Below are 25,679 nucleotides of genomic sequence, written 5' to 3'. Positions count from 1 at the left end.
ACAGGATGAATAAAAAACGGAAGAGCAAGCTCCCAGCCTAACTCACCCTCCCTAGTAAAGAGCTGTGTCCAGCCAACAAAGGTGTTCATCACACAGAGAAATACCAGTAAGAAAGGAAAATGAAAATTCAAAAGCATACATAATCCCAATAACACCAGTGCCCTCCCCCCCCCCCCCCATCCCCGGTCCCATAACCCCAACAACTAGTAACCCGTCCAGACACATAAGCCTGGTAGTGGAGTCAATCATGAGTGCTCGGACCTTCCAGAGCTCCCCCTCCCCCTCCATTTTAACTATATAGCCTTCCATGCGGTATTAATACTTAAGGGCTAGAATTCAGGGAGTCCAAGAACTTCGTAGCCTCTGCCACTGTTTCATACGATTGCCATTTGCCTTCATAATTAACGCGAAGCTTAGCTGGAAACTGCATGATAAACCGTAAGTTCTTGTCAATTAACTTTCCGCAAACAGGGGCAAAGGCTCTCCTCATTGCAGCCACTCTCGCCGAGTAGTCCGGTGCAAGCCGAACGTTTGCTCCCTGGAATTGCACAGTACCACATTTCCTAGCTGCTTGCATCAGTAGTTGCTTGTGATGGAAATTGAGTATTTTCATAATGACCACTCGCGGCCGTGACTGGTCTTGACCCTTGGCTCCCATCCGATGGGCCCGCTCGATTTCTAGACAGCCCTCCAATTCCGGCAGGCCCAAAGCCTCTGGCAGCCATTTTATAAGAGAAGGCCTAAGCAGGTGTTCCTCTACGCTTTCCGGTATTCCTAGGCATCGAATATTAGACCTGCGGGCCCTATTCTCAAGGTCATCAGTCTTAGCAATCTGCTCTTGTAGCATTTTATCAAAAGTAGCCACCTGCCCACGCAGGCCCGTGACTTCGTCTTCCAAGGAGGACGTGCGGTCCTCGATTTGATTGAGTCGTGGCGCATAATCCGTGATCACCTCTCTCAGGGCCCCAATCTGGTCTGAAATGCCCGTCAATTTGCAGTCCAAAGCCGCTAAGACTGCTTCTTTAATTTCAGTCACCGTAAGCGAAAGCGGCACAGTTACCTGTGCTTCGCTCTCCTGCATCGGCACAGCCGTTCCGGGCGCCATCTTGGGATCCGGCCCCTTGCCTTTTTCTTTATCACGTTTTGCCAGCTTAGGAGGCATGGGGGACGGCGTTTTGGACATAAACGAGGTAATCGACATAGGCTAAGTCCGTCTTGAGCAGAAAAGGGGTACCGCAGAAGATTGTTGCCAGTGGATGGAGGCGGAGGGGAGCCTGGCGTCCGGAGCGAGATCAGATGCGTCCGATCCCGTTCACCACATCACGTGACTCCCCACCCTTGATTTTTTGATGAGATTGGTATTGTTTGAATTGAGTTCTGCAACTGTAGAGTAACTAACTGTTCCTGAAGGTCCCGGGAGTGGTTTGATATATTCCTTAGAGGGGGAACTTGAGGGAGGCGTGGAAGAGTTAGAAAATTTAATTGGTAACCCTCTCTTATGATGTTTAGTATCCAGTGATCTGTAGTAATTGCCTCCCAAATGGCATAAAAATGTTGAAGGCGGCTCCCTATGTATAGCGGTGGAGGTGGCTAGGGGTAGCACAAAAAGATGGAGTCTGCTTTGGAGGAGCTGCTGGAGTTTGTTTTTGTGCACGTGGTTGGCGCGGACGTCCACGGGAGGGATGAGCCTGTGGTTGGTAACGCTGATGGGGTAATATTGCATTCTATAAGTGTTGTATGGTTTGAAAGGTGCTCTTGCATAAGGCCATCTTCTGAATGAAGGGTAGAATCTTCTAGAAGAGGCAGGAGGGTCTGTCGGTGATGTCAAAGACTGAACCGCAGTATTCTGTTCTTTCAAAAGGGTAACAGTTTCCCTAAACTTATTACCAAAAAGATTGTCTCCAAGACAAGGTATATCAACCAACTTGTCATGGACATCGTCACGTACTGAACTGGCTCTCAACCATGCCATGCGCCGTGCTGCTATTGCCGTAGCTGAGGATCTAGCAGAAGATTCAAATGATTCATAAACAGATCGAAGCAAATGTCAAAGACCTTCCTCCATGTCTGTAAATGGCTGTGGCAAGAAGTTGTCCGAAGCTAGACATATGGGACGTAATCTCTGGAGACATTCAAATAGATATTGGATTTCGTAAAATTGATGGTGCTGGATTTATGGTCACCACCGGGCAAGGATTTATGGTCCTTGCCCGGTGGTGAATTTGCATGACGTTTTGATCTTTTGGCTCGTAGTAATGCAGATTCCACTACTACGGAGTTGTGGGATAATTGTGTGGACTCATAGATCGTGGAATTTCACATACGGTATCTTAAGTCCATTTTCCTTGACGCAGCTGTGGTGCTAAAGGGTTTCTCCCACATCTTATGCAGAACAGCATCTAGTACCGCATGTGGTGGCAGAACTATGGGTTCTGGCAGCATTTCAAAAATGTTTAGAATCCCTAGAACCTCTGCACAAGGGTTGGGAACCTTTCCCGTTTCAATATTTAATAGGGATCCTACATTCTTGATGAACTTTGCATAGGATAAATCTTCGGGAGGGGAATAAGCTTCCGGAAGACCCTCGGGAGGATCTGACGGGAATCCAGTAGATGAGGACGGTGACGACGTAGACCATTGTGAATGTGGAGAATCCAGTCGATCTGGGATTGGAGCCGGTTCTTCCGGCTGAGTTGGATGTATTTATTTATTTATTATTTTTTATATACCGACAGTCATCTCAATTGAGATATCACACTGGTTTACATTCAGGTACTGTAGGTATTTCTCTATCCCCAGAGGGCTTACAATCTAAGTTTTTGTACCTGAGGCAATGTAGGGTAAAGTGACTTGCCCAAGGTCACAAGGAGTGACAGCGGGACTTGAACCATGGTCTCCTGGTTCATAGTCCACTGCTCTAACCACTAGGCTATTCCTCCTCCCTACGTATAGGAATTGGTATCACCTGAGGAGAAGGTGGTGAAGATGGAATTGGAAGCGGAGGATGCGCGGCCTCCAGATCCTGGAAAAAAGTATTTAACGCCAATGAAATTTGTGACATCGCTTTTGATGCGAGGCTCTGCTGTGAAGGTGCTGGAAATGGGGTTGGAGGTGGAGGCAGTGCTCCTAGAAGCAAGTCCTCAGAAGGTCGGCGTGGTTCTGGGAGATGGAGTGAATGAGGTCGACTAAGAGAAGACCAATCAGAATGAGAACCTTCTGCACTTGAAGAGTCGTGGTTAGAATCAGAGACCACTTCTACGTCAGAATCTGTTTGTGGAGATTCAGACGGCTGGAGATGCTTTGTTTTTGATGTCTTCTTGGCATGGTGTTGGCCTTGTATTGAAGACTGTGCAGAGGCAGGTGTTGGAGCTTTAGGTTGAGCGAAGTATTTCGCATGTTTTGCGTCACCATGTTTGGAGCTGTGATGTTTGGAATGCTTTCTTTTTAAAACGTCACGATGTGATGCCCCATCTGGTGATATAGCTGTTCCTGATGCACTGTCTGATGCACCCTGCGCCGGTGCGACGTACTCCAATGCGCCGTGTGTCCATGCGCCATGCGTCGATCTCTGCGCCGATGCGTCTCGGCTGTTTTGACTTCCCATGCTCCAAATACTGTGGCGTCGAGGAGCGGGAACGAGCGGGTACAGAGCCCTGTGACCCGAACGGCGCATGAAGGGACTTTTTCTTTAGAGGAGTCAAAGCCTCGATATCCTTCAGCGGCCCTGGTGGTGGTACCGACCTGGCCGAAGCACCTTCCAATGACGCCGATCTTCTGGCTTGAGTTTTCTTCACTTTCTTCGCGGGGCTGAAAAGTGAGGAGATCTTAAGCACGCAATTTTCTCAGCGCATTGTCTTTAGACCCAGGTCGACATCCGACCACAGTCTCGACATGAGGCTGGGTTGTGCTCTGGGCCCAAACAGATATAACAATAATTATGTCCATCTGTTATAGACATAATTTTCCTGCATTGGCAATATTTGAAGCTTGATGGCTTCAAATATTGCCAAGAAACGGGAAAACAATTTTGAAAAAATTCTTCAGAGACGAGGAGAGAGAAAAACCCCGTGTGCAGTCCTGCTCGTGGAAAAAAAAGAGACTGAGGTAAAAGGGCAATCGAGCGGGAACCTCACCGCGCAGCCGTACAGGGTTCAAAACTCTGTACTCTATGAGAAAACTCCGCCTACTGACCTGGTCGCGACGCTCCTAGACAGCATGGCTAATTCAGCCTGCTATTCCTGGGAAATGTTGATGACCCACTATAAAATGCAGGTATTTGCAGTGATGTGGGGATATGGCAATGTGTGCATATGCGTATTGAAGTTTCAGAGAACAGAGCCAGTCTCTTTGTTGTAGAAGGGGAAGCATGGTGCCTAGAGACACCATCCTGAATTTTTCTTTTTGTAGAAATTTGTTGAGATTGCGGAGGCCGCCTGATTTCTTTGGAATGAGAACATAGCAGGAGTAGAACCCTCTGCCCTGCTGTGCCCGGGGAACGGCTTCCACAGCCCTGGTGCTCAGTAGGGTGGACAGTTCTGACTCTAGAAGGCTTGTGTGATCTCTGCGGATCCACAGTGGATTGGGTGGTGAATCTGGGGGTACCATGAGGAAATTGAGATGGTATCCCTGGGTTATGATGGATATTACCCATTGGTTTGTTGTAATGAGGTGCCGGTTGTCTATGAAGTGGTGTAGCAGACCTCCTACAGGTAATTCTGGTCTTGGATTCATGGAGTGGCTGCTATTCTCTGGAAAGGTTTCAAAATCCAGAGGCCGGGACCTTTTGCAGGACTGGTTGAAATCTAGACGTTGGTAGTACTTGCGTGAGTGATAAAAAGGCCTTCTGGGATCCCTTCTTGTGTTTTTTCGAGCAGAGGAGGGAACTTCAGCAGTGACTGTGGAAAGCTGACGCAGGGTCTCGTCATGATCCTTTAATTGAGCCACTGCGTCCTGTATCTTGTCGCCAAAGAGATTATCTCCAGTAAACAGAAGATCAGCGAGGTTATCCTGGACTTCCGGCCTTAAATCAGAGACCTTAAACCAGGTCCATCTTCTGGCACTGATTCCTGTTGCTGATAAACGAGAAGCCGCCTCAAATGAATCATATGTAGCTCTGACCTCATGTTTCCCTGCCTCAAGGCCTTTTTGGAGAATGGCAGTTAGGTTTCTCTTGTTGTTGTTTGGGGAGGGAGTCTGCTATCTCTCTTGAACTTGTTTCCATAGATTCCTCTGGTATTGTGTCATATATACCTGATAGGCAGCTATGCGTGACACTAACATAGAGCCCTGGAAGATTTTACGACCTAGACCGTCCAAAAACCTTTGGTCTTTTCCAGGGGGAGCTGAAGAATGAGGGTGCAATCTCTTGGCCTTCTTCTGCGCAGATTCCACTACTACTGATTGGTGAGGTAGCTGTGGCTTCTGAAACCCTGGAGTGTGCAGGACCAGATATGTTGCATCTGTCTTCCTATTAACTGGTGGGACAGTGCAAGGGTGCTCCCATAGGCGACGTTGCAGATCCAAGAGCACTTCATGGACTGGGGTGGCCATAATTTCCTTGGGGGCATCCACAAATTGAAGGACTTGTAACGTCTCGTGACGGGTGTCCACTTCGGTGCCAGGTCAAAAAGGATGGTTTCAGACATTTCTTTTATGAAGTTAGCAAAGGAGAGGTCTTCGCGGGGGGGACCTTCTCCTTTCTTCTGGAGGAGAAGGCTCTGAGAGTAGGTCCTCTGTGGAAGTGTCCGTGTCAACATCCTCCCATGGATCATAAGGGGTCTCTGGTTGAGATCCCAAAGGAGGGAGAATGTCTGTTACTCCAGGACGTGGAGTCATCGATGGAGGTTTCAACGGCATTGATGGCAATCGAAGGGAACCATAGGCACTTCGATCCTGAGAGCCCCGATGGACCTGGAACTGATTCCGACACTGATGGAAGTGGAGCTGGGGTAGGACTAGAGTCCATATCCTCATCCTCCGAGGACCCCGGAATGGGTATCGGGGGCTACGGAGGTTTGGAAGGTCGACTCGGTACCGATGGCACAGGCTGGGTCGGTAGGGCACCAATGAGGGTATCAAGGTGGTCGACCAACGGTGTAAACATCGATGGCTCCGGTGTCGGTATGGGGACCAGCATCGATGGCGGATGCAGGCTCTGGAAGGCATCGAGGACTGCCTGGTGGACAAGGATGTCCAACTCTTTCCTGGAAGCTGGTATAGGCAGAGCAGCCACAGGGGAGGCAGGCTAGGCGCTACTAGCACCTCCACAGGAATCTGTGGGGGCTCAGTACCCGGCATAGATGTCAGTGGGGAGCAGCTCGAGGTCTCGGGTGCAGAGGAGGATGGAGGATCCTCTCCCCGGGACCTCTTCGCAACTGGCTCGATAGCTATTGAAGCCGATGTGGTGTCGGTGCTGGCACGGTTGTGGAATTGCGTCGGTGCCGGTGACTATTTCCCTCGGTGCTTGGCCCGGTCCTTTGGCACCAAGGAAGACGCTACCAATGTCCTGGATGGTGTCGGTGACGGACAGTTACCGTCCCCTTGCTGCTTTCTGTGAGGTTTTTCAATGAAGGAAGATTTTCCTGCCGGTGATGACTGCGCAGAAGTTGATGGAGTTAGTTTTATCTTAAAAAGAGACTCCATCTTGTCCAAACGGGCACGCCTGCCTTTCGGAGTCATTTGAGGCAGCTAGGACACTGATGTACATCGTGTGATGGGCCAAGGCATAGCACACAGACATCGTGCGAGTCAGTGATAGACATTGTGAACGGACACTCTGAGCACTTTCTGAAGCCCATCGCCATGGCGAAAAAGGGGCCACAGAACGGTCAGTGGCCTGCAGGAATCGACAACAAGGTAGCAGGAACCCACCAGAGATGGTGGAAAATTACTCACCGAGCGTCAAGAAACTGTGTCGTGATGGGAGACCCCTATGAGGGAACTTTTTAAAGAAGAAAACTTCAAGTTTTTCTATGAGGAAAAGTGGTGAGAAAATTCTCAGAGAGCTCCTAATCGTGAGGCAAACTGTAGTGCGGAAAAATAGAGACTGAAGGGAGACCCCTGTGGCTACAGGGATTATGGCATGCCGGGCATGTTCAGTGTGCCAGTCAAAGTTCTAGAAACTTTGACAAAAGTATTCCATGACAGGGCTCCGTCTGATGATATCACTCACATGTGAGGACTACCATCCTGCTTGTCCTGGGAGAAATGGGAGTACTCTACCACAGAGTCCTCTGCTCCAAACACCATTGAAAATAGCTGAATCTCCTTTTTTCTGCGGGTCCTTATTCCATGGAGAATAATATGCATTCATTTGAAATGCAATCTATGAATATCATTTTCCTTCCCTGATCTAAATACATCCCTAGAAATGCCTCCTCTTAACCCAGATAAAAGTACATAAGCTGTGGAATTCCATGTGTGCTTTTAGTTGGGTTAAACCTGTGCAATTTTCAGACAGCCCTTTTACCTGGGTAAGCAGCTTTTGAAAATTGCTTCTAGACTATAAGGACAGTTACATGGTTCCTGCTAGGTATCTTCTGAAGAAATTTCAGGTCAAAGGGCTTTGGTAAGAGACCAAAAAGCATGTGAACATGTGGTTGAATAACCATTTGTGGGAAGAGCACAGGGCAATAAACAAGTATTTATGACCGCTCCTCTTCCTGCCCACCCTACCTGTAATGCAGCCATGTCAAGTAGTTTTCTGACCACCCCAAATATTTCTCAACTATTCCCTTTTACAACAGCAGCTTTTCAGTAAAGCAGAGTGGCTTACCTGTAACAGGTGTTCTCCTAGGACAGCAGGATGTTAGTCCTCACACATGGGTGACATCATCGAATGGAGCCCAGCACAGAAAACTTCAGTCTACGTTTCTGGAACCTTGACTGTGCACACTGAGCATGCCCAGCATGCCCTAAACCATATATCCATTGGGGGCCCTCTTCAGTCTGATAACATAGAATTACAATTAAAATAAAAATACAGGAGAAACCCAACTCCTTGGGGTGGCCAGCGGGTTTCATGTGGACTAACATCCTGCTGACCTAGGAAAAAACCTGTTTTCTGTGTGGTGTAAGCAGAAGGCCCTAGATCCGTGCTCCTGCCCCAATATCCAATTGGATAACAGATTGCATCTCCTTCAGTTATGCCCAGGCGGGACTGCATCTTGGGGGTCATCTCAAGGCTCATTCTGTCAGAGATATGGCAACGTTGGTGGCCCACTTGCAAGCAGTTCCTGTGGAGGAGATCTGCAAGGCTGCAATGTGGATTTCTCTCCACACATCTCTCCACTCATTCGTATCTGGATAGGACTGGCTGACATGACAGTAGGTTCGGCCAGTCTGTTCTTCACAATCTGAGGTGTAGAACCCAACTCTCCCTGCCTAGGATCCATTGTTTGGGTTCAGGCTGTCTCCCCCTCTGCCACCAACAGCACTGTTGTTGTTGTGCCTGTTGGCACCTGGTTGGTGCTTGTTGGTCCCATTTTGTGTTGGGGAGCTGCCTGTAGCAAGGAATTCACCCATGCCTCCCTGCTTGTTGACATACCACATTGCTACTTGGTTGTCTGTTTGGATCAGGACAATTGTGTTGAACAGCTGATTTCTGAAAGCCCACAGTATGTATCTGATTGCCCGGTGCGCCAAGAAGTTGATTTGTCACTGTGCTTCCTCCCTGGGTGCTGAGCCCCTCTACATGAGCTCAAACTCCAGGGTGGACGCATCTGTGATTAGGATAATTTGGGTAGGGGGATTTTGGAAAGATATTTCTCGTTCCAAATTTGAGAGAACCCACCACCAGGACAAAGAGTCCCAGAGAGACGGAGTAACTCAATTGCGAACCTGGCTGAGGAGGGCTGATCGGAAGTGTTGGCGGAGAGTTGCTGTAGGGTCTCATGGTGATCCCGCAACTGGGCCATCGCGTCCCTCATCTTACCTCCGAAGGTATTCTCTCCTATACACAGCAAATCAGCGAGTCTTTCCTGTACCTCTGGTCGGAGATCTGAGGCCCAAAGCCATGCCATTCTGCAGATGCCAATTCCCGCTGCAGAGATTCTCAATTCCATCTCAAAGACATTGTAGGTTGGATGAACCTTGTGTTTTTCAGACTCTAGGCCCTGACACACCAGCGATAAGAAGGTGTCTTGCTGCTGTTGAGGCAGCCACTCAGCTGCCTTCTGCACCTGCTTCCAGAGGTTGCGCGAGTATTGGCTCATGTAGAGCTGGTAAAGAGGTGATGCAAGCAATGAGCATGGCCCCCTGGAATACTTTCCTCCCAAGAGTGACCATCGCTCTGTGATCCTTCCCTGGGGGGTACCAAGGCATGGGTCCGACAGCGCTTGGCCCTGTTGAGAGAGGATTCAACCACTACCAATTGGTGTGATGGCTTATGTTTCTCGAATTCGGTAGTCTGTTGGACGAGGTAAACCCCATCCACTTACCTGTGTACAGGAGGTACCATGAGGTTGTGATCCCAGATCCTGAGCAGCAACTCCTTAAAGATCTCATGCACGGGACCATCACGATCTCTTTAGGAGCCTCCAGAAAGTGAAGGATTTCCAGTATCTTTTATCTGGCTTCCTCCTCCGTCATTAACTGAAAAGAGATGGCCTTGGCCATTGCCAGCACAAAACCTGTGAAGGTCAAGTACTCCAATGGAGACCTCCTTCAGTCCTCTGGATGAGACTGCTCTGAAGGGAGACCCTCCAAGTCCTCGGAGGAGGATTCTGCAATGTCATCCTCCCAGAGGTCATACGGCGCCCTCATCTTCACTGTAATCCACAGGGAATGGAGCCCTAGGTGCTCAGCCTTCGTCCAGAGGCATGAGCACAGGTGGCACTGACGCCGGCCCCAGCAAAACTGGATGGGGGCTACAGGTCTCAGTGTCCCTGCTAGCTTTGATAGAGCTTCCTCCTCCTTGGAACTGGTTGGGGGGAAGCATCAGTGCCCCACCGGGCACTATCGCCTCCCGGGAACCAATGCCAACTGGGTTGGTAACACACCGTTGAGCACACTGAGCCATTGCAGCAGCTGTTCCAGCAGGGAAAGTGTAGGCATCGTTTCCGTTGGTGCTGCCAGCTCGATGCTCTGCAACACCCGCTCCTCCGCCAGCTGGACCCTGCACTTCAACTCCTCCTCGAAAGTTGCAGATGCCAAAACTGAATGGGAGGCAGGAGGGGTGGCCAGATCTTCCTCGGATCCCCAAGGTGGACCGGTGACTGGCACCAGGACTGGTGGAGACTGTCGCAGACCCCAGCATCGATGAAGGATGGGCACTTCTTGCTGTGGGGTCGCTTCAGGGTCAACAGGGTATGAGCCGGTGCTTTCCCGTGCATGGCACTGTGCATCAAAGGTGACCGGTGCCGATGCTTCCTCGGCTTCCCTCAGTGCTCAGCCCAGTCTTTCCCCAGTGCCGAGGTCAATGATGATGAACAAACATCCTCGACTTGGAAGAGACCGACAGGGGCCGGTTCCTGGCACCCCTATCTACTGGTGGCATTGATGGAACCGATGGCCCCACTAATGTCGATGGCTTGGTGTCCATCGGTGCGGCTCCAAAGTCTATTGGTGCAGATGCTGCCGATGCCATTGTCTTGGACTTCCTCGACCCGAGTTTCTCCATCTTATCGAGTCGAGCACAAACTCCCTTAGGGGGTCATCTGGGCACACAAGCGGCAACCCCGGATGTTGTGCAATGCCCCCATGCAGAGAATACATACCTCATGAGGGTCTGTGATGGACATGGTTCTCAACAGAAACCAGACAAGCCATGATGAACGAAAAGAAAGGGAAAAACTGAGAGACGGTGACGGCGGGTGATCAACGTCAGCAGGCTCTGAGGCACCGCCGCCACGGGGGGAACGGAAGCGAAAAACCTGACTGAGGAGTGTAAGCAGAACCAAGAGGGACCGCGGGTTGTTGAAACACACAAAAAACGAAAAATAATCAGTGAAAATGTTTTCCAAGGCAATTTATTGAAGAAAAGCCAAGAGCTCACCTAACAGTAAGGCGAAAGCTCTGCGGAAAAAAAGAGACTTAAGAGAGACCCTGCGTGGATACATGGTCTAGGGCATGCTGGGCATGCTTAGTGTGCACAGTCAAAATTCCAGAAACTTTGACATAAGTTTTCCATGCCTGGCTCCATCCGATGATGTCACCCATGTGTGAGGACTACCATTCTACTTGTCCTAAGAGAAAATCCAAATACAGTAAAATATTCACCCTCCAGAGCCCAAACGCACAGGGAGTGAATAGAGTTATTATTATACAGCCTAAATGCCAGAAATGTGCTGCAGCGTCATCCACTCTATATGGGGCTGCCCAATGGAAAGCAGACCACTATCCTATCGGGATAGAAAGTGCCACAGGAATGCAAACTAAGATTATCATTATTTTTAGAATTATTGAACCCCCATATGCCCGATGGCCCTAGAGTGAACACCAACAATAGATAGTCTAGAATGCTTGATCTGTCTTCATCCTTTTCTTGAGGGATCAAACAATAACTTGGAAGGGAAAAGTAATTTAAAAAAAAATATTTCTTAGAAATATTCATAAAGTTTGAGCTAAAAATAGCTAACATTATTACTAGACATGAAGGGATTCTGCAAAACTGAAGAGATATGAGCTTCTAGAGATAAAGAAAGCTTTTACAGAAAAAGCTTTTTTTTTTTTATACACAAAAGTGCAGCTTCTTCTATTTATAAACTACACATTAATAATCCAAGCAATATTCTCTCATAGAATCCAGGGGGAAGAATGTTTTATTTTCATTGACATCACACATTTTGCAAGTGTGAAATTAACCCACTGCTATAAAACAACTGCTTGTATTATAAAAGATTTCCTACAGGCACAGAACTAGTGAAAACCCTTTATTTATTTAAAAACTTTTATGTTCCGCATTTTCCATAGTTCATAGCGGAGTATAGATTGACATACAAATCAGAAATCATATAAAAACATTAAATCATATAGACAGAAGGAAGTAAAAACACACTACACTTCAAATCTGTGTCGAAAAAAGATGACATCTAACATGTTTGCAGGTTGGTAAAAGTATATGTTTAACTCTGCATACACAAAGAAAATTGTGACAGATATAGGTATGACCGAATGATTGGTCTCACTGAATTAAACGATGCAGAGAATTCTCCTTACAGACTACCAAATGTGAAACATGCTATAGCTCAGCATGTGAACAGCTGAAGCACATAAAAACCAAGCTAGGCAGCAACGAAACATTTCTGACAGCTTTATACACCATGGTTAGGTTCACACTGATTCATGAGATTTACTCTCTTGCACTCATCATTTTGCTCTAATAAAGATAATTTGCTGGTAGATCATTTGATGATTTTTCTGGGCATACAGAGAATATAAAGCAAAGTCAGGAGAACTGCTACTGGCATTGCCTATACCTGCCTTTTGGGTTTTACTGCCCTATTAGGTCCCACTCTTCTTCTCTCTGTCCTGGCTCATAAAATGTGGCACCCCCTCTTGTGTCAGTCAGTTCACTCTAGAGTACTGTCTTATGCTGCTATTTAAGCCACACACCAGAAAAGGGTCTGATCCTGACCCTCTGCACCCTCAAACCCCCCCCCCCCCCCCCCCACCAAATATTAAGTATGTTTCCTCCCCAGCATATGTGACACTAGTCAATTTGGGATGCCAAAAGTTAAAAGCAGAACTTATGCTACCCATAAGTTTGAAGTGCTATTAAATGTCTTATATGTTATTTTATCGGGGGTGTTTTTAATGTTTATGTACATGATTACACTGAATGTATATTTTTATCGTGGGCTTTAATTGTAAACTGCTCTGGCCAGATCTGGAATCTGTTGTGTGGTATATAAGGAATTAGAAATAAATAAATAAATAACATAGGGCAGGGTGAAGAAATGAGAGTTACTTACCTGCAGGATGGCAGTCCTCACACATGAACTGGCACGGAAAACTTCTAGAAGCTTTCATAATGCCCTTCTGGGCATATGCAGCCATGACCTGTACCCCATGCAGGGTGTCCCTCAGTATATAATAAACCTAATACTTGGAGAAACCAATATCAAGGGGAGGTGGGAGGGTTTTGTAAGGATGTTTCCTCCCCAGCATATGTGACATCCTTCTGTCCTCAGAGAACACTTGCTATAAGTAACAGGCCAATTCAGTATGGTGCGCTCAGGCCGAGCGCACCATTAGCCCCCATTTGGACGCGCGTTTTCGACGCGCTATTATTACCTTTTATACAGTAAGAGGTAATAGTGTATGGAAAACGCGCGGCCAACCCCCCGAAACTAATAGCGCGCATCGCATGCAAATGCATGTTGATGAGCCTATTAGTTAGTCACGCTCAATACAGAAAGTAAAATGTGCGGCCAACGGCAGGAGTTAATTTCGACCAGCACCGGGCAAGTGTACAGAAAAGCAGAAAAAACTGCTTTTCTGTACATCCTCCGACTTAATATCATAGCGATATTAAGTTGGAGGCCCCAAAAATAAAAATCTACTCACGGCTCGCGGGTTGGAAAACGGATGCTCCATTTTGCCGGCATCTGTGTTCCGAACCGTGGCTGTCAGCGGATTTGACAACCGACGCCGGTAAAATTAAGTATCGGCTGTCAAACCCGCTGACAGCCGCCACTTCCGCCAATTAGGAGGCACTAGGGATGAGCTCGTGTCCCTAGCGCCTCCTTATTAGCGCGGGCCCTAATTTAAATACTGCAGCGCGTGCCCAGGAGAAGGGCCTGGTGCGCGTTGGGAGAGTGGGCGCTCGCCTCGGAGCACCGGCTCTCCCATGCAGTTTACTGAATAGGCCTGTAAGTAAGTAAGTTTGCTCAGAGGATAAGCAGGAGGCAGTCCTTGCAAATCCCAAACTATAGGCTGCCTGAACGAAAAAGGATAAAATACCCCCCATAAACTCTCAACAGGGTACCAATGGGCAAGCCTGATTTTGGTAGCCATAAGCCATCCTGTTTTGGTTTTTTTCTTTTTTTTTTTTAATGGCAGACCGGAACCAAAATAACAGGCCTTAGGAGGAATGGAGTTGGATTTACAACTTCGAGAGACTCTGTAGCACCATCTGGCCAAAACTACTGTCATGTCAGGAGCCCCAATTGAAAGTGTAGTGATATGTATAGAAAGAACTTCAGATTGTAACTTTGCTTATCTCCTGAATGGAGGCAGATCTCAGGTAGGCTACCAATGACACCATGATTCTAACACTGTGAGCCTTGAATAGGCCCATCAGATACAGGGCTGCCTGGATGTAATAGGAGGAGATATAATCTGCTATCCAAATAAAACTAATGTGTTTGGATACAGCAGTTCCAGGTTTATTGGTGTCAAACAAAAAAAAAAAGTTGGGTGGACAATCTGAGGACTTCAGTCTGCACTAAACAGAAAATTATGGTTCCCTTGCAATCTAAACTGCAACATCCATTCACCTTTGTGGACTCCGACACAACCACAGGCAAAAGCTTAGGATTCATGTCACCATATTGTAAAAAGCTTTGCAATAGGTGGATAAGTCTTTAGGGCCTGGAGCTCGCTGAATCCATGTGTTGAAATGATCGCCACTAAAAATATGATCTTACAATTCACAGTTACGTCTGTCCACAAAAATTTAGAGACTCAAAAGATACGTTCATCAACTGGGCGAGTACCACGTTAATGCTCGATGGTAGGCTTCAACTGAAGCAATCCTGACATAAACCAGGCTGTACAGAAATAGGTTCACCTTTTATATGGTGGTGATTAGTGCTAATTGCACTGAGGCAAACTCTGAATTCATCAAACCCGACAGAGAGATGTTACTTAAGCTGCTTTTGTGTGAAACAGGCAAAAGGATCTAAGGCCTTCCCTTCACACCACACAGCAAAAGTCCTCCTCTCCAAATCATAGTTTCCTCTTGAAATCCTTCCTAGAAACCAGAAAAACACTAGACTTCGCCAGACAGATCCAGGGGTTATAGGGCTACTCCTTTAACTTCTAAGCTGTGACAGCCAGATACGCATGCTAAGGTGGTGTAGTAGTCCCCAATCTTGAGTGAGTGGAGGAGAAGCCTAGTGGTTAGAGATTTGTACATTGTAATCTCGACCTAGCTTGATAGCAGCTAGGTAGAAAGTGCATCAAGCTAGGTTGAGAGTACATTGTACAAATCTCATCTTTTTATACCTTTCATCACTCCAAATCACATCAAATCTTCACTGATGTCTACTATGCTGTTCGTACCTCTGACTGTGCATGTAAAACTTCCCCCCCAAAACCTAGCCCACCACCAAAACCTCACCCCAAGTTCAGAATGCCCCTCCTACAGTGGTATAAAAAGTTGACTAATGTGTGTGCCTCCCCAAAGGCTCTCTTTCTCTCTCTCCTTCCCTCCCCGAAATGGGATTTACGATATTTATTGCAAATCCTGTTTCAGCCATAATGCACAGCATAACGCCCACAAAAAAAGGTGTAGTTATTTCTGGCAATAAATCCCGCAATAGTGTGCATTACGCTATCACATGCAATGTTAAGCGCCCCTCATTTTCATTTATTCTGTCCAAACTCCCAAACTCCTTCCACTTGACTAAATTTTTAAAATTTGTATACACATCTTGTGATGTGTTATTGCATGCGTTATGGTGTTATCGTGGGTGTTAGGGCCTTATCGCTGGCATTAGGGCCTTAATGAGATTTGAAAAATGACCTCCTTAGATTGTAAGCCCTTTGAGGAAAGGGAAATATTTGCACTACCTGCTTTGAAGTAATCTGCTTTGAAGTGCCTAAAAGCAGAATATAAACAATAATAATGATTAGAGGAAAAATTACCCAACCCTGATGGACATCTCCTTAAGAAGCGGGAACCAAGGCTGTCTCAGCCAAAAGTGAGCTACAAGGATCATAGTTTCTTCTGCAACCAGAGGAATTAAAGGATATGCTTACAGAAGACCCCCAACTTCAATCTAGGATATAGGTATCCAAGGCTAGTTGCCACAAGCTCCTCTCTTGTAACAGAAGATCGAAGACCTTTCTGTTCAGAAATGTAAACAGAGCTACCATAGGTATGCTCCACCTGTGGGAAAACCTAGTCTGCTATTCCCCTATCTAGGAACCAGTTGAGGGGTTCCAGGACCTGACTCATTCTATCCAAGAGGACAGTCATCTCACCACCAGATACGCATCCATGATTTGGACAATTTGTATCAGAGGAATTTGGAATGAATCAGCCAACAGGTCAGAGTCCCTCAAGGCTGGAATCCACTGAGTTCTTAGTGTCTGAAATCCACTAAGATCTTGGGGTCCACTGGACTCTTTGACTTTGAAAATGTGCCATATGTGTAACACATACAATCGAAGATATTAAGAGTGGAGGAGTAGCTTAGTGGTTAGAGCAGTGAGCTACGAACCAGGAGACCAGGATTTGAGTCCTGCTGTAACTCCTTGTGACCTTGGGCAAGTCATTTTACCCTCCATTGCCTCAGGTACAAACTTAGATTGTAAACCCTCTGGGGACAGGGAAATACCTACAGTACCTGAATGTAATCCACTTTGAAGCGCTGAAAAAAGTGCAAAAAACAAAATATAAATCTAAATAAATAAATAAAATAAATAAATAGTTATGTAAATATAATATGTAATATAGTTGATATCTCTCTCTATAAAGTTGTTTAAGTTTGCTGTATTCTCCTGCGATTACACTCACTTGGTCCCTTAGACCGTTCCTCATTCTCTCCCCGTTCCTTACGAATCCCTGTTAATTGTAACTTTATCCTTCCTTTCTCCCAACTAGTTTTTTGGCTCCCCAGTTATATGTGAACCGATGTGATATTCATTTGAATGTCGGTATATAAAAGTTATAAATAAAATAAATAAATAAATAAATAAAATAAATATAAGAACCAACAACCTGGGCATTTCCCAGTGCTGATATCTGCTGGCCATTCCTATCCTCTCCACAGTGGATATCAATGCCTTAATCCTCTCGCAAGAGAGGGGCTTTTACCTAAGCTGCGACTAGCAGAGCTCCTATAAATCCAAATGAGGCAATGGCCTCAGGTGAGATTTGGGGTGATTAATAATGAACTGTAGCAATTCTAATATCTGGATGGTCTTGCTCACTAATTCTGCTCGAGATGTGTTCTTGACCAAACAATTGTCCAGGTAGGGAAATACATGCAGCTATCTCCACCCTACAACCCCACACACACACAATTTCTGTAGGTGCCATTGCATCATAGAAAGTTAATGGGTGGTTATCCGAGTGATGAGCATTGAGCTTTGGAAAAAGATTTTCCCTAAATCAGTCAACCAGCTTTGGGTCCCTTCCCAGAGGGTTATTTGAATAAAATCTTGTCTTCTCCTTTTTCAAGATGGATTCCACCATCATTACTGACTAATGGGAAAGATGGACCTCACAAAACCAGGAGATTGCTACACTCCTTCACTCTCCTTGCCACTAGAGCACAAGAAGCCAGACTTTCTCACATTCTGATCTGGAGGTTTTGAAGAATTTTATGAACTGGCAAGACTACAGGCTCCAACAGCAACATTGAATCCTAACGTATTGACAGTGCCGATTGTGCCATTGCCTGATGCTTTGTCAACATCGACTGCACCGAGCTCTGGTGCTTTGACAGCACTAGACTTTATTTTGGCGCCAAAACTGCTGGTGCATCAGGCCCCTGCCCTGGTGGTGCTGAGAAGCTCCAAGCCTGTTTCCGATGCTCTGACAGGGCCATGTCAGCTGATGTCCTTCGCTTCTTAGATCCTTTACTCGACTGGCCGTACAAAGAGCTCACAGATAAGAGGAGCTATGAGAGCCCCGGAGTCCAGCCGTTTCATAGGCCTATTTTTCTGCAATTTGGGGGACATCAGCTACAACTGTAGGCAGTTCGAAAATGCATGGCACAGCCTCAGGCACCTATAATAGAGGTCACAATCATCTGTGGTAGATATCATTTGCTGGCAGATGCAGTCCTGTAAGCTGATGACTCTAGGCTTCTTGGGCCCAGGCATTTTCCTCTTATTTTATTTCTTCTTTTCTTTTTATTGGTAGCACTGAAAATTGCTGTTGTGGGGGGTGCCAAGAGAGTGAAGCAGAAAAGGTTAGCAGAAAAACCAGAGAAATATTTTGACAACAAGAGAGAGAAAGAGGTGAATGTCCAGACAGAAGTATGGACAAAATTTGACAGAGAGACTCATGAAGCAGTGCTCACACAGGGATTCCTGTACCTGCTCAGCAGAGCTCAGATAGAGTGATCTGTTCAGCGACATCAGATGACATCACCCATGTGTCATGGCTAATTCAGTCCTGCTTGTTAACACAGAAAATCACACAGCCCCCAATTTCTATAGGTGTGTAGCCACTACTGCAAGGCATTTTGTAAACATGTGGGGTGCTACTGGAAGGCTGAAAGGCAACTCATGATATTGGAAGTTGTTTTCCTACTGTAATCCTGATGTCAATATTAGTGGGTGTGTGGGCCCTGGGCCGAGGTGAGAGATGGTACCGCCCACGGGGAGGAGCCCCGTGAGCCTCACCATCGGGAGGCAAGGTCTCAGCTGACGTCAGACACAGTACAAGTACAGAGTCTTTATTAAAGAGAACGAGCAGCACTACACGCAGAGCAGGGGGGTGCCAGAGAAAGTCTGTCAGACACTGAGGTACCACTGGCCAGTGGAATGGGGAATACCCAAGGAGGGTACCTCAGAACAAATGGTAATGATCCGCAGAGCGGGGTACACTGGAGAGGTCCTCAGTATAGATGGTAATGGTCCGCAGAACGGGGCACAACGGAGAGGTCCTCGGTAGAGAAGGTAATGGTCTGCAGAGCGGAGTACTCACGGCTGGAGTAGCGATGGTTCCAGGGAAGCCCCGGGGAACGGGGCAGGCAGAGGTCCAAGGCATTAGGCCCTCCAAGGAGTGGATAGCCAGAGACGAAGGAGAGGTCCCTGAGGAGCGGGTACCCAGGACATCTCACGCCACGGAAGTTGAAGCTGGAACAAAGGGTCCTTCAGTGAGCGAAGCGGAATTATCAAGAGGGAACTCATTGCCAAGTCGTAGGTAGGCAGGGCCAGCCGGCTTAAATGTGCAGGAGGATTGACATCATCTGGAAGGGATGCCCCCGAGGTTCCTGCCATGACGTGCTTAAGACTGGCCCATGCGTGCGCGCGCACCTCTAAGTGACTCCGAAGGCAAGATGGCGGTCAGCGGTGTCCGTGCCGCTCTGGGAGCAGTATGCAGGCTGGCTGAGGCCGCAAGTCTTCCCAATGGAGTCGGGGATGTGAAGAAAGAGGTGAGCAACAGCGGTCGCAGTTGTCTGCGACCGACGGGTGTAACACCTGAGATACTTCCTGAAAGCTGGATGATCTCTATGTGGGTGCAAGCATCCCCTAAGTCTAGGGAGCACAGCCTAGAAAAGGAATCAGGGTGCCAAGGTAAACCACTGTGAACCTTCCCTTACCTGGTACTTGTTTAATGCCCCCAGGTCAAGGATGAAGACTGAGTCCTCCCATCTACTTGGGGATTACGATAAGCCTGGAGCAGAATCCTGTCCTCTTATACCTGGTGAACTGGGTTTGACTCCATAGTCCTTTAAGAAGCAGTAAAGTTTCTCTCACAGTATGTCCTGATGCAGAGAGGCTATCCAAGCACCTCTCAGTGGGTATTTAGAAGAATATCGAATAGGCATATTCTCCTCTCCTGATTATGATGAGAACCTGAGTGATTAAGGATAAATTGGGTCAATGGTTTACTTAAAAGCTTAGCCTGCCCTCGACTGGAAAGTGAAAGGTGGGCCTGGAGCAGCAGTGGATAGGGTTTGCAGTGGCCTTATCACTTAGCCACCTCTTCCTTGACACTGTTGTGGCATTCAGAACAATATAGGTTGGCTAGCCATTGCCATATCCATACTCCAGCACATCAACACTAGCGATTTAACAGATATAATGGCATTTGAAGGGCCAATAGGAGGCTATGCAAGCATGAAGCATATCTCCTTAATCTACCTTCCTTTCAAGAATATCCAGGGTAAAGTGGGTGCTAAACCTTTTGGTCTTCTTGCACACAGATTTGACCATCACAGACCGATGTAGTAGCAGAAAGGGAATTCATTCTTATCTGTGTTTCCTGGAAGATCTCATGAACAGGCAGTTCCACAATATCCCTGAAGGGATCCATGAACTGATCCTGAACGTTTCCTACTTTTCCAAGTCGAATGAAATGACATTCACCATTCTGCTCACAAATTGACAAAGGAGAGATACTGTGAAGAAAGATTTCTCCTTTCCTTCGGTGTGAGATGGGTTGGAGAGGCACTGACTCCCCTGATCAGAGCCCACCCCCATCCAAACCCAATAGGCATGATGGATGTGGTATAGGATCTCACTGAACTAGCAGGCGATGCCCCACAGAGTACTCAGTTGCCTGAGGGGCCCAGCCAGAACCTCTGCACATTGGGGGGAGCTTCCCCTGCCAATGGGTATGGCGATTTTTATTTGTGTATGGGCAACCAATGTCACCATTGGTGTGGCAGCACCAGAAGGAACTGGACTTCAGCCTGCTTTGACACACATGTTGATTCCTGTACACCAATGAACTCCCGGGCCTCCTGGAGCTTTCTTTCCAGCTCCTCCTCAAAACTGCCAATACCAGCATAGACTGGGAGGCAGGAGGGAAGGCCACATGTTACTAGGCGCCAGAGGCAAATCAATCACCTGGACCCTTGGATATTGATGCGATTCTTCTGACTGTGGTGAGGATGAACTCTCCTCCCCACAGGAATGCTTGTAGAGAGATTCATGGCTGCTGTCAGAATATCCCCTCTTCTGGTACTGTGTATTGACCCAATGTCGATGCCTTCTGATCCTTCCTAGTGCCTGGAAATAGGGGGCGGGGAAATTGATGCTACCCCGATATCAATGGCTGGTTCAGATCCTGGGTTACTTGATGTCAATGCTTCTCATGTCAATGCCTATTAGCTTAGGTTAAAGTCTCCCGAGTTTATGCGATCTCACTGAGAACCATGTCCTCCAAGGATCATGGCTTCACTAAGAGAGCAGCACAAGATATCATGGTCAGCCCTCCAGGCAAAGCACCCACTGATCATGAGGCATAACAGACCAAACCCAGACATGCAGCGGGCACTTACCTAAGCCATAGGCCTTCTAAGGCATCAGATGAAAAATATGCAAGTCAAATAAACTGCTTGACAATGGGGCAAAAAAACCCAACAATATGCCCTGGAGCACCAGAACCGTGCACGATGTAGCCAACAAAAAAATTAGGAAACTTAAAACCATATGAAAAAACCTGCCTAGAGGACTAGAGGGTAAAAAAACAACTTGTGTGGTCCTAAGAGAAACAGCTCCTGGAGCTCCAGAAAACTTTCTCTGTAGCAGCTGTGAAAGAGAGAGAGAGAGAGAAAGAGAGAATGAACCGCAGTCTGCAATTTCCTACAAAAAGATGAGACTGAGGGGTCCTGAATGGGAGTGGTCTGGTCTGCACATGCCCAAGTAGGGCATACTCAAAGCTTCTAGAATTATTTTGATAGCTAAATTCACTGCCAAGATCTATCTGATGTCATCCATGTATGAGAACTGTCATCGTGTCTCCTCTGAGAACCTTTGCCCATAGATTGCATCTAGCCCCTTGCTCAGTTTACCACAGACAATAACAAGAAACAGCTGATTGCAGTGGGAGCTTCACTACAATCAGCTGTATGTATGCCAAGCTGTTCTTAGTTATATTCTCTCCCCCCTCCACCCCCATTAATATGGCCTGCCAAGGGGCTCTATGATCGCCATTATGAACATCAAGTACAAAGGTTTCCTCCACTTCTAATGTAGAGCAAGACAACAGTACAGAAACCAGTAGACCAGCCACACTTTGAAATGGCAAACTGGAGAAATCAGTAAGGTATGGTCCAAGGAAGCAAACCGGTAACCGATCCAATGTGGCGAACAACAGAAGAATGAAAAGATGGATCGGTAAAAATGGACTTTTATTGGAACTTGCCCGACTCTGGCCGAGTTTCGCTCTGCCGAGCTGCCTCAGGGGCTTGTTGAGCCAGAAACTTGGCTCTATATACTTTTGCTGATTTCCTAAGATGAAGGAGTATGAGTGAACACACCGAATCCGGGCTTGTCACTTGTGATTCATCAATCACTTGTGTGAACAGTATTGATGCAATTCTTTGTTGAACGTGCACCGGTCACATACTGCTCTGACAAACACTGCAAGAAGTGTTTGTCAGAGCAGTATGTGACCGGTGCAAGTTCAACAAAGAATTGCATCAATACTGTTCACACAAGTGATTGATGAATCACAAGTGACAAGCCCGGATTCGGTGTGTTCACTCATACTCCTTCATCTTAGGAAATCAGCAAAAGTATATAGAGCCAAGTTTCTGGCTCAACAAGCCCCTGAGGCAGCTCGGCAGAGCGAAACTCGGCCAGAGTCGGGCAAGTTCCAATAAAAGTCCATTTTTACCGATCCATCTTTTCATTCTTCTGAAATCAGTAAGGTATCCAGAAATAAATTATTATGTACATATAATTTCTGTACTTACCTTTTGATACTGTGAGTGCCGGAGACCACTGTGATCTCAAAATATCAAGACATATACTACCATTGCTGTTGATGTTGGGATGATATATTTTAGTTGTAAATGCAACCTACAAGAAGAGACAAACCTGTTAAGTTACATCTATCTTCACTCATATTAAAGGGAAGCTGCTGGCTATTTAGACTATCCTATGAATAGTTTAAAGCAAAACAATATAACTGTGCAACCAAATTAAAATTCTAGCCCTGATTTAATATTGGAATTGGGTACCTAATTCACCTGGCATTGAATACACCACAGTATAATAGCTAGTAAAATTTGTATAGCCTCATTAGGCAATGAGCCAGAGTCGATTCAAATTTGATTAATATCATCCCACACTGATGTCTAGAGAGAATGGGGGGCTTTCCAGCAGAAAAGTTTCCAATTTTTATCAATATGTTAAAAGCAAGTTTGCTTACCGTAAATGGTGTTTCCGTAGATAGCAGGATGAATTAGCCATGCTGACTGGGAGCATGCACACGGCCGGAGTAGGTGGAGTTTTTCTTAGTTAGTGACAGAGTTTTAACTCTATGCGGCTGAGCGGTCATCTTCCTGCTCGATTCTGTCGATTTCTCCTCAGTCTCTTTGTAGCCAAGCGAGATGTATAATAAAAAGTTGATTAATATTAGACTGTCTAGGGAGGTGGGAGGGATCGCATGGCTAATTCATCCTGCTATCTACGGAAACACCGTTTATGGTAAGCAAACTTGTTTTTTCCCGTCGATAGCAAGGCTGAATTATCCATGCTGTCTGGGAGTCCCAAGCTCCCGGGTTGTGTCCACGCAGTATGGCTGTTAAAGTTCAGAACACCAACCCTTAGGCAGAGTAGACAGTCTCATCGATTATTAAGGGTTGACAAGACTGCTGAACCTAGTGCTGCATCGAAGATGCTTGTTTTTCAATACAATAGTGTGATGTGAGGGTATGAAGAGAAGACCAAGTTGCCGCCTTGCATATGTCCAGTAGCGGAACCTTTCGTACGTGGGCACAGATGCTGCTGTGGCGCGTATCTGGTGTGCTTTAGGCCTCTTGTTAAGTTTAATGGAACATTTGTTATATCAGAACTCAATGCATTGGGATAACCAACTTGTCATGGTTCTCTTCGAGATGGATTGACCAGGGTTATTTGGAATGAAGGAAAGGAAGAGTTGAGAAGGTCTAGAGGGAGAATGAGTTCTCCGTTTATAGTAAGCTAGTGCTCTTTTACAGTCTAGCGAGTGTAGAAGTTTGTCTTGCTCATTGTTATGAGGCTTAGGTTTGAAGATTGGCAGAGTGATGGTTTGATTAATATGAAAAGCAGAGACCACCTTGGGGAGGAAGGCAGGATGAGTTCGAAGAGTAAACTTGTTGTGGTAAAATTCCAAGTAAGGGGAATAGTGAACCAAGACTTGTTCACTTACTCTCCTTGCCGATGTGACGGCCACTAGGAATACCGTTTTCCAGGTTAGGTATTTTATGTGGCATGAATCTAAAGGTTCAAAGGGAGACACCATTAGCTGTTCTAGGATGTCGTTTAGATCCCATGGTACAGGTGGTTTTGTCACTGACGGTCGTAGATGTAGCATGCCATGCATGAATCTGGAAAACAAGGGATGGTTAGAAATGAGAAGGCCGTTATGAGAGTGATGAAAAGCTGCAATAGCACTGATATGTACTTGAACTGACGTGACAGCTAGACCAGCTTGGTAGAGTGTATAGAGATATTCCAGCAGTTGTGTGACTGTAGATGAGAAAGGATCCAAGTTTTGTGGTTTGCACCATTCCGTGTAACGATGCCATTTCCCTGCATAGTTACATCTGGTTGAAGGCTTTCTGGATGCAATAAGTATATCTTCCAGTTGCGAAGGAAGGCCCAGGTGGTTCAATATTTGCCTTTCAACCTCCACACCAGCAGATGGAGGGAATGATGCATTGGATGGAGGAGGGAGCCTCCGTCTTGTGTTAGCAATGTTTGGTGGTTTTCCAGTGGAATTGGTGGGCGTTTGGAAAGTCGAATGAGATATGCATACCATGGTTGTCTCGGCCATGCCGGAGCTATGAGAATCATGTCCGCTATGTCTTGAATACATTTCTGAATTGTCGTTGATATTAGTGGTATGGGAGGGTGGGCGTACAGCAAGCCCTCCGTCCATGGAATGAGAAAGGCATCTGGAGCGTAACGAAGTTTGCTGGAGAAAATGGAGCAAAAGGCTTGTGTCTGTCGATCGCTTTCCGTGGCAAAGAGATCAATTGTTGGGAAGCACCAGTGTTGAAATATACTCAGAGCTACTTCCCGATTTAAAATCTATTCGTGTGGGTGAAAAATCCTGCTCAGGCGATCCGCCGTGACATTGTCCAGACCTGGCAGGTAAGTGGCTTGAAGTGACACTCTCTTTGCGTTTGCCCAAAGTAGTATCCAAAGAGCCTCTCAACAGTGTCCATGAACCAGATCCTCCTTCTTTGTTTATGTAGAACATGGCGACCTGGTTGTCTGTGTACACCATGAAGCGTTTTCCTTGAACTTGAGAAGAGAATGTTTGTAGTGCTCTCCAGATGGCACGGAGTTCCAGGAGGTTGATCTGGTACATGGACTCCTGGGAAGATCATAGACCTTGGGTTTTTAGATCGGCAAGATGGGCTCCCCAACCCTTCCTGGAGGCATCTGTCATGAGCGTCAGCTGATGCAGAGGCACCCGAAAGGGAGCTCCTGAGGACAGGTTGGTGGGAGAAAGCCACCATCGAATGTCTGTGCACATCAGTGTGATAAGTCTTATCCTGGAGGAGAGGGGTTGCAGGAATTGTGACCATTGAGTTTTGAGGCCCCATTGTAAACGGCGCATGTGTAGTCTCATGTGGGGAACCACATGGATAGCTGCCGCCATATGACCCAGCAGTTGGAGGACTTGATGTGCCGATGCATGAGATTGATTACATAGTCTTTGTGCTAGGTAGGAGAGAGTTTGAATCCTGTCTTGTGGAAGGTAGCTCTTTCCTCCACTGTATTGATGAGAGCTCCTATGAACTGCAGTGTTTGGGTTGGTTGTAGATTTGATTTTTTGTAATTTATTAGGAATCCCAGTGTCTGAAGACAGTTGATTGTGCGCACCGTGT

General features: G+C 46.7%; 1 protein-coding gene across 3 annotated transcripts in view; it reads right to left on the bottom strand.

The window, feature by feature from the left end:
* UBE2D4 (ubiquitin conjugating enzyme E2 D4 (putative)) overlaps positions 1 to 25,679 on the bottom strand; it is a 208,269-nt gene that overhangs the window by 69,412 nt on the left and 113,178 nt on the right. For all 3 annotated transcript variants that reach the window (XM_029604172.1, XM_029604171.1, XM_029604173.1), the window contains exon 5: positions 22,551 to 22,656. In XM_029604172.1, coding sequence (XP_029460032.1) covers positions 22,551 to 22,656 — 106 coding nt within the window. The remainder of the gene's footprint in view (positions 1 to 22,550; positions 22,657 to 25,679) is intronic.

This window comes from Rhinatrema bivittatum, chromosome 5 (assembly GCF_901001135.1).
Source record: "Rhinatrema bivittatum chromosome 5, aRhiBiv1.1, whole genome shotgun sequence".
NCBI lineage: Eukaryota > Metazoa > Chordata > Amphibia > Gymnophiona > Rhinatrematidae > Rhinatrema > Rhinatrema bivittatum.
The sequence above is the reverse complement of the archived record's forward strand: the minus strand, read 5'-3'. Positions and strand labels throughout refer to the sequence as shown.